The sequence below is a fragment of the Poromitra crassiceps genome (assembly GCF_964638095.1).
Source record: "Poromitra crassiceps genome assembly, contig: HAP1_SCAFFOLD_534, whole genome shotgun sequence".
NCBI lineage: Eukaryota > Metazoa > Chordata > Actinopteri > Beryciformes > Melamphaidae > Poromitra > Poromitra crassiceps.
This window is the reverse complement of record NW_028151874.1, coordinates 37,501-47,359: the sequence shown is the minus strand read 5'-3', so window position 1 is coordinate 47,359 and position 9,859 is coordinate 37,501. Positions and strand designations below refer to the sequence as shown.

Here is a 9,859-nt window from a genome sequence, read left to right as displayed (position 1 = left end):
TGGAAACTGGAGGCTATGCTGTTCATAGAGATACACTCTACTATTATACACTTATCATGTTATAAAACTGTTATAAGAGTGATATAACAGTTATATCTCTATGGTGTTGCTCATTGCCCGATCTGCGTCGCGCATGCGGGAATGGGTCCGCCATCTTGGACAGCTAGCAAAACCACTTGGACAAGCCACTTGGACGAGTTGGGTTTGACACTAATGATTTGCATTGCGCATGTGCAATATTTTAACTTTGAATTAGGCTAAAAGCGTTAGCGATCTAAAAGCCAGGGGTCAGGGGGGTCAGTTGATGAAGTCATGTGACAGGCTCCTCCCACAGCGTGTGGGGCGGAGCTTGAGCTCGGTGTAGCATTGGACAAAGCTGTGATAGATGAATGTGATTGGCAGAGCCAGCAGCACGATGCCGCTGACCACACATGCTCCGCCCAGCATGCGGCCCGGGACCGTCACTGGACACATGTCCCCGTACCCTACCGTCGTCATGGAGATTATCACCCACCAGCACGCTGCTGGGATGCTGGCATAGTCATGGTTACCGCCGCCCGGCTGCAGGTCCAGGCCGTGCTCCAGCAGCTGGGCCAGGGCGCTGAAATTGAATGAAAATCTTGTGAAATCTACTTACATTTAGTTCAATTGAATTAAATTTGGCTACATTTCATTAAATTTAGTGATATAATTTCGTGAAAATCTATTGAAAATTTGGTGAAATCTATTGAAAATTGTATTAAAGTTAATTAAACTTAATGAAATGAAATGTAATTAACTTAATACAATTTAGTTACATTTAATCAAGTTAAATTAAATTCATGAAATTGAATAAATTTTATGAAATGTAATACATTTCGTCGATTATTCGTATAAAAACAGCCAAATCCAATTCGACTGAGTCGGGTAGAGCCCTAATGTATTGTAATGCAGTCCCTCCAGGAAATTGCGATTTTGCGATCGCAATAATTAATGCAAATTCAACCAAACTCTGCGATATTTGCGGGGGCTTGCAATTTTTCAAAATTCCCGCGATTTCGCCGCAAAAAGTTAGTAAAATGACGCATCTTTACCTGGGTTTGAGATATGTGGGAATGAGGGACAACAATAGGAAGTGACGAGAGTATGGGACGTAACGTAACACGTCATCGCATTGCGATGAGGAGGGCAAACCCCTCACATTTGCCAACAAAAATAACCGCAAAACAATTACCAAATGTTTTCCATGAAAGTGGAGGCAAACTATTTTGCACTCCGTGCAACACTGTCGTGGAAGAACACAAACGGAAATCGTCACTGGACAGCCACTTTGCTAGCGCGAAGCATTTGAGACCCACACACACACACACACACACACACACACACACACACACACACACACACACACACACACACACACACAAGCACACACACACACACACACACACATACACACATACACACACACACACACACACACACACACACACACACAGGTGGCATATTTAGCTTAGGGTCTAGTAGTTTGAATATTTAACAAGGAACAAGGGATGAGGAGGACAGGGAAGGCATGAAGAGGAAATAAGGATAAGAGGAAAAATATGAAGCACTAAGCAAAAAGTACGAAAAAAGCAAAGTGATAATAGCATTATTGAGGATGAGGAAGAAAGGAGAAGAGAAACGATGAAGGGAGGAAAAGAAAAAATGTAATTAAAAATTAAAAAATTAAATCGCAATTTTTTCCGCAACTCCGCAATGTTTGCCAGTTCCCGCAATTTTACCGCAAAAAATCACATAAAATGTGGCAAATTGCATTGCAAATTTTGAGAAAAGCCGCCGCAAAATCAAGCATTTATGGTCGCAATAATTACAAAAAAACTCAGCGAAATCCTGGAGGGACTGGTAATGTAATGTCATGTAATGTCATGTAATGTCATGTAATGTCATGTAATGTCATGTAATGTAATGTCAGGAAAGCACCTGAAGATGGCCATGGCCACGCAGATGAAGACTAGCAGCATGACCAGCTCTCTGTAGCAGCGGCGCAGCGTGAGACCGAGAGTCTGCAGACCCAGGAAGTGTCGAGCTAGCTTGATGAGCCAGAAGATCCTCATGATCCTCAGGACACGCAGCGTGACGCCAGCCCTCTGCAGCTCGGAGTCTTCCCCTGTCATCATGGTCACTGCCACAGACACGTAGTACGGAGAGATGGCCAGCAGGTCGATGACGTTCAGTGGCCGCCGCACGAACTCACACTTGTCCCGCGAGACAAGGAAGCGAACGATGCACTCAGCCGTGAACCAGACAATACACACCGCCTCGATGATCCTACAGGAGGGATGGACCACAACACACAGTTAGAGACAGAAGAGAATTGAGTGGAACAAAACAGATGTAACACTTTAGTGTGATAGTCCGCCTACAGAGTCTACAGAGCATTTGTAAGATTTCAACAGCTTATTAGTTGAACATGACATTCAACAATTCAACTGTTTCTCTTTGTCTGTAGATGTTTATACAGTAGAATAGATGTTTGTCTGTAGATGTTTATACAGTAGAATATGATTGTATGTAGATGTTTATACAGTAAAATAGATGTTTGTAGATGTTTATACAGTATAATATATGTTTGTCTGTAGATGTTTATACAGTAGAATATATGTTTGTCTGTAGATGTTAGTTGAATAGATGTTTGTAGATGTTTATACAGAGAAGAGAGACCTGCATGTAGTATTCTTGGACCTGGCTAATGCTTTCGGGTCAGTGCCGCATAGTCTGTTATGGGAGGCCTTTGATTTCTTTAGAGTGCCAGGTAGTATAAAGAGCTTAGTTAAAGCCTACTTCTTAGATATTCAACTCTGCTTTACCACAGCAGAGTATACTACAGCTTGGCAGCAGCTGGAGATAGGCATTATGGCAGGGTGTACAATTTCCCCATTAGCTTTTACCATGGCAATGGAGATCATTATTAGGGCTTCAAAATGGGTAGTGGGTGGAGAAAGGCTGCAGGGAGGGCTGCGGCTCCCTCCAATTAGGGCATACATGGATGACATGACGACTATGACGTCAACCGCTCCATGTACTAGCAGATTGTTGGATAAGTTAAATAGTAATCTGCAGTGGGCTAGAATGAAAATGAAGCCAAGTAAGTCCAGGAGTATTTCAATCATTAAAGGGAGGGTAGTAGGTAAGAAGTTTGTTATAAATGATGAGGTGGTGCCTACAGTGTTAGAGAAACCAGTCAAGAGTTTGGGAAGATGGTATGATGCAAGTCTCAGTGATAAGGGGCAGTTTGAGGAGGTGAGAGGCAGGAAATGATTCAAGGTATTACAAGTATAGACAAGTCAGGGCTCCCAGGAAAGTTAAAGTTGTGGTGTTTGCAGTTTGGATTGTTGCCTCGGTTGATGTGGCCACTGACAGTGTATGAGGTTCCCCTTTCAAAGGTAGAAAAGCTAGAAAGGATGATTAACTCATTCATTAGAAAATGGCTCGGAGTCCCACGCTGCCTAAGCAGTGTAGCCTTATATGGGAAAGGCATATTGGAATTGCCATTATCTAGCCTGACAGAGGAGTTCAAGTGTGCTAAGGTTAGACTGGAAATGACTCTGACTCAGTCAAAGGATCCAGTGGTTAGGAGTGTAGCGCCCACAGTTAAAACAGAGAGGAAGTGGAACCCAAAGGAGGCAGTACAGCAAGCACAGTCAGCTCTTAGACACAGGGATATCATAGGTCAGGTGCAGCATGGGCGTGGAGGCTTAAGGCTGAATTATGCTCACCCTGCCGTGAAGGGTGCGGGGGTGGAGCGAGGGGCGGGCGCGTCAAATTACGTAAATTTGTTGGGCGTGGTTATTCGCTAGCTCCAGCGGCCGCTCGCGTTGTGCCTGATTTTTTTTCTAACAGCGCGAGCTTCTCTCCAAACATGGCTGCTTTCGAGCCACTGAACCCTGAACACTGAACTGTGTTTTCACCACATTTCTTGACCCATGTGGTAGGCTATAAACTTAGATTTGCAACTGTTCGTTTTTAGTCATTTCACCAAGTAAATGTGTTGTGTTGAGAGCATGATTGAGAGAGATTAAAAGCAGCACAGAGTAGGCAATCAGGGCTGAGAAGTAAAAACGGCTTTCAGTAAAAACAAGTTTGGTGAGTCCTTCATGTGCTGATGTGCGGTCGTTTGAGAGTGAAAGCGCACTCAGTACTGCACAGCGTTTCATTGCGACTTTTCACGGGCTGTTCTCACCATTGTACAATACATGCTGATCACTTTCTGAGTATAATGGCATCAGCCCCAGCGCGAGGTCTGCACGGTGACTCACGGAGACTCGCGGGGCCCCACCCCCACGGAGCTTTGCTCGAGTATAAGACCACCTTTAGGGTTGTGCATAGGGAAACCTGTGTGGAACAAGGCATCAGTAATAGAAAAGAGGAAGATGGTAGTTGAAGAAGTACATAGGCAAGAGGAGGCAGTAAGATGTACTAAGGCAGTGTCGCAAGCAAAGCAAGGACAGTGGGTGAACTGGGAGAGTGTAGAGAAGAGAAAGTTGAAGTGGAGAGAGTTGTGGAGCATGGAGGCCAGCAGAATTAGATTTATTCTAGGGGCTACTTATGATGTGCTGCCATCTCCCCAGAACTTAAATCAGTGGTTGGGCGAGGATGGTGCCTGCCCGTTGTGTTCTAGTGTATGTACACTGAGGCATATACTGTCAGGGTGTAAGGTCAGTCTCTCCCAGGGGCGATACACCTGGCGTCACAACCAGGTGTTGAAATGTTTGGCAGCTGCAGTTGAGGAAAAGCGGCTAGAAGTAAATTCTCTAGTTGCTAGCAAAGAGACTAGACAGATCAAATTTGTACGTGAGGGAGAAAAGATTAGACCAATTAAGGTCAGGCACAAGTTAGGGCAGCTAAGTGTAGGTGGAGCCTGGGAAATAAGGGTTGACTTGAATGAACAGCAAGTCATCCCAGCATATATAGTTAGCACCCGGCTACGTCCGGACTTGTTACTGTGGTCTGAGGTAGAGAAGAGAGTTTATTTTATCGAACTCACAGTCCCGTGGGAAGATCGAGTTGAGGAGGCTTATGAGCGCAAGAAAGCTAGGTATGCTGAAATGGCAGCAGAGGCAGAGCAGCGAGGTTGGAGGGCTCGAGTGCGGCCTGTAGAGGTGGGCTGCTGTGGTTTTGTGGCAAAGTCCGTTATTGCCCTACTAACTGAGTTGGGCATTCGGGGACGGAGCCTGAAACTTGCGGTTAGCAACATGTCTCAGGCAGCAGAACGAGCAAGTGAATGGCTGTGGATAAGGAGGAAACATGCTAGCTGGGGAGCTCGCTAAGGTAAGATTGATTGTTTGTTGTTGGTCATGATTAACGGTCCGCATCAACAGGGCTGAATCATTGACAGTGGTGGTGTAGTTAGGAATGTCATACCGAACCGACCTGGATAGCTAGGCTTAGATAGTGAGGTAATATGCAGTTGTGCGGTGGTAGCATGGAGGGGGGTGTTTCCAGGACGCTGGATTACACCGTTAAGCCTTCTTGAGGTGTCGTGGGCCTAACTTAACGAAACGTCGGTGAAGGAAGGTGCCCACTTGAAAACCCTAATGACATGCTTCATACTGCTGTTGGCTAGGGTAGGTAACTGGTGATTTGTGTCTTGTTTATTAGTTTGTTAGCCTGTTAGCTTGTTTTATTCTGGATTGGGCTTCTAAATGTGTTTTTCCTCGGATTTTGGCACAAGGGATAGTAACATCTTGTCCTGTGTATTAATTAATAAAATTGTAGATGTTTATACAGTAGAATATTTGTTTGTCTGTAGATGTTTATACTTAAGCAATATTGCATGAGAGCCAGTGTGTTGTGCCAAATATATCCCCCTGATCAGCTGTTATCCCACGAGGCCGCAGGCCGAGTGGGATAACTTCTGAGCAGGGGGATATATGCCACAACACACGCAGCTCGAGTGCTATATTGCTTTTATAAAACGGTTTCCAAGTATGATAATATAATAATAATAATAATACTATAAGTCCGACTCCGACTGGCATGTCATTCTGATAGAGTCAGTTGAAACACTACTGTAAGGCGGGACCGCAAGAACGTGCGGGTGATTTGATTGGATCGTTCTGGAGACTGAAGTTGACATTGGCCAATCCTGGCGCTTGCTGAGAACCTGAGAGCTTTCTGGAAACCCCGACAGGCAGCTCGAGCGCAGCGTTGCATTCTCAGCGCTTGCTGAGAAGCTGAGTGCTTTCTGCAAAGCCCGACACCAACTAACGTTACGGGGTTAAATGCCGGGTTAAATGCCGGGTTAACAGCGTTTCTTTTGCAAAGAAGACATTAGCCCGCATCTATTCTTGTACAAAACATCATTTTCTGTAAACAGTAAAATAGATATTTGTCTGTAGATGTTTGTACAGTAGAATAGATCTTTGTCTGTAGTTGTTTATACAGTAGAATAGATGTTTGTAGATGTTTATACAGTAGAATATATGTTTGTCTGTAGATGTTTATACAGTAAAATAGATGTTTGCAGATGTTTATACAGTAAAATAGATGTTTGTAGATGTTTATACAGTAAAATAGATGTTTGCAGATGTTTATACAGTAAAATAGATGTTTGTAGATGTTTATACAGTAGAATAGATGTTTGTCTGTACTTGTTTATACAGTAGAATATATGTTTGTCTGTAGATGTTTATACAGTAGAATATGTTTGTCTGTAGATGTTTATACAGTAGAATAGATGTTTGTCTGTAGATGTTTATACAGTAGAATAGATGTTTGTCTGTAGATGTGTATACAGTAGAATAGATGTTTGTCTGTAGATGTGTATACAGTAGAATAGATGTTTGTCTGTAGATGTTTATACAGTTGAATAGATGTTTGTCTGTAGATGTGTATACAGTAGAATATATGTTTGTCTGTAGATGTTTATACAGTAGAATATATGTTTGTCTGTAGATGTTTATACAGTAGAATAGATGTTTGTCTGTAGATGTTTATACAGTTGAATAGATGTTTGTCTGTAGATGTGTATACAGTAGAATAGATGTTTGTCTGTAGATGTGTATACAGTAGAATATATGTTTGTCTGTAGATGTCTGTATGCAAATGTAACAGATTATATATGTGACAATTCATGAACATGTACATGAACATGTACATAGAATAATTGAGTAGCCCGAGGTGAGCAGAATCGGGTGTGGGGAATGGGAAGTAAACCAAATATGTTAAACATTTACAGACAGGCATACAGACAGAGCAAAACAGTCAAATTGTTGAATCTGTTGAAATACAAATAGCCTAGCCTGTAGACTCTCTGTATGCAGACTATCCAATTAAAATGTTACCATGGAGATGGTATCTGTGCTGCCATAACGTGTGATAGTACCTGTGTCGCTGTAAAGTGTTACCATGGTGATGTACCTGTGCTGCTCGGCGCTGCTCTCGGAGGCCTTCCAGTCTGGTAAGGTGCTGGCACACAGCATCACCATGGAGACCAGGACGACCAGCACAGATATGGAGGCCAGGACCTGAGATCAGATCAGATCAGATCAGATCAGATCAACGTTATTGTCCCCGAGGGAAATTTTGTCTTGGGCAAACAGTGCTTCATACAGCCGCATATTGCACCTGCCATGAATATATTTCACAAGTCCTGTTAGATAAAAAGATGGCTGACCTGAGCTGCCACAGAGGAGGTGGGCTCCTCAAACGTCCTCCTGATCCACTCCAGCCAGGCGATCCGCTCCGGGCCCCGCTCCGGGCCCCGCTCCGGGCCCGGGGGTTCCTCTTCTGGGAGGAAGCGGCACGAGTCGTCCGACATGCGGTCGTCCAGCCGCCGGTGGCAGCAGACCTACGGCAAGGCGTTTGCACATTCAATAGCTAGACTGGATACAGTATCCAGTATCCAGTATAAAGTATATCCACTGCAGGAGATAGACTGGATACAGTATCCAGTATACAGTATATAGTATATCCACTGCAGGAGATCTGGCTTGCGTTCAGGAAACCTGACCTGGATGGAGAACATGTTGAGGTCAAGGAAAGCATCCCATACGTAATGATGCTAAGACAATCCCACTGCACTGATACCTCATGCAGCAAGAAAGACATGAGCTAAAGTAAAATAGTAGCCTATACAAAAATGACTGCAGGGGCGCCAGGAGGAATGCTCCGCGCTTGTAAGTAGGTTAGGCTTTATGCTCAAACGATGTTGACATTAGTAGGTAAAATTAACGGATATAATAGTACGCTTCAGAGGACTATATCTGTCTGTGGTGAGTTGGTCTGAGGATATTCCCTCTGGAAACCAGCTCCAGAACTGCAATCTGTCTAGCTAGCCAGTTGTGCATTCCCTTACAAAAACTGCATTTATAGCCTATACTATTCCCCCGACGAACGTTATGCAGACTGCAGCTGTTTGATATGCAGGCGTCGTCTTTCAGAATGGACGCTAATTAGGCTACTTCATGGGAATAATTTGCTTTACGAAAAAATGGAACCAAAAGATAGGAATTAGCCTTGTAGCCTAATAGGCTACATGATGGTGCATCTGTGATGCATAAAGTCGATCAGATGAATATTGAAAGCCTTGTTACCATGCTGCATGTGGAAAACACTTTTGTGTTTTATCACTAATCACTTTGATCCTTAACTCATTGAGTGCCAGCCACTTTTGGAGAACGGACGCTCCCAGTGCCAGAGTTTCAGAGCGTTTTCAGTGATTTCTCGAGGCCCACAGAATATTGTGTGATATTACTATGTAAACACCGAACACGCACAAAGAACGATGAGACTCTCTTCTATCATCTGCAAAAAAAAGTTTATTGATATCATTTTCCGTTCTTTAGTTATCAGCCGGAGAAGATAGGTTGATTTCAGCAAAAACACATGTTTCAATTTAGAATCTGAGATATTCAGCTTTTTGTGAAAGGAAGCATTTCAAGCACATCATTGACTCTGAAGCTAATATTTTCTGATGTAATGACACCTCAAAAATAATTTCCTTCAATAAAACAGTGAAAACAAAGGAATTTTGTTTGGCCAAATCATATTTTTTAGCTGCAACCAGCAGCGCTGGCCCCTGCGTGCGCAGACCCTACACCTTCTTGCTGGTCTTGATTTACTGCTGGTGGGCATCAGATATTCTAGCTTGTTTGCCTGTCTCTGTCTATCGAGCTCAGCCTGCTGTCTGGGTCTGTGTTTACTGTCAATGGTTGTATGCTGTAGTGCCCTGCGTGCCCCACCCCCCTCCTCCTCCTCCTCCGTGGGAGTGTCTCTGGGGCTCTGCTGCGTTTGCTGTGCGTTTGCTCTGCACTGAAAAGTGCGCTGCACCCCGCTTTTTCACAGCCTGTCACCGGCTCCCAGCTGAGAATAATGTAACTTTTCAGAAAGACGCTGGTGTCGGCAACTAAATCATATGGAGGGGCTATCGCAGCGGAGACGGAGGGGCTCAATTGTGGCAGCAGATTGACTGCTGTTCACAGGCACAGCTAACGTTATGCTTCATGCATATCGATGCATACCGATGCCGTTTCCGTTTCCATAACGACTTCTTCTCTCTTTTTTCCTCGCCTTTCTCTAATCTGGAGAGCACTGTCGCCACCTAATGGGTCCCTAAAATAGCTTTTACACATTCAACATCCACCATACTTTCACAGGAGATGGATCTGGCTTTGATCCACGTCCCACCGTCAAAAAACGCAATTGACGAACATACTCGTCCTTGGCACTCTACGTTACTAAACGAATTGACGAACATACTCGTCCTTGGCACTCAATGAGTTAATGACGCAGCTGCACGTTGGCTTCATATATATCTCAATGGTTGGCTGGCGTACATCGGCGATGTTTGGTTGTTGAATGAATTCGTTGAGCATACAGT

The 9,859-nt window shown here is 44.0% G+C and overlaps 1 protein-coding gene across 1 annotated transcript in view; it reads right to left on the bottom strand.

The window, feature by feature from the left end:
- Positions 1-297: 297 nt before the first annotated feature.
- The window catches only part of LOC310771336 (voltage-gated potassium channel regulatory subunit KCNG3-like), a gene marked incomplete at both ends in the record, with an annotated part of 11,821 nt that continues 2,259 nt past the window's right edge, over positions 298-9,859 (bottom strand). Inside the window, 4 exons of the mRNA XM_083663970.1 lie at positions 298-601; positions 1,960-2,307; positions 7,399-7,505; positions 7,655-7,828. Of these exons, the coding sequence (XP_083520096.1) occupies positions 298-601; positions 1,960-2,307; positions 7,399-7,505; positions 7,655-7,828 (933 nt within the window). The remainder of the gene's footprint in view (positions 602-1,959; positions 2,308-7,398; positions 7,506-7,654; positions 7,829-9,859) is intronic.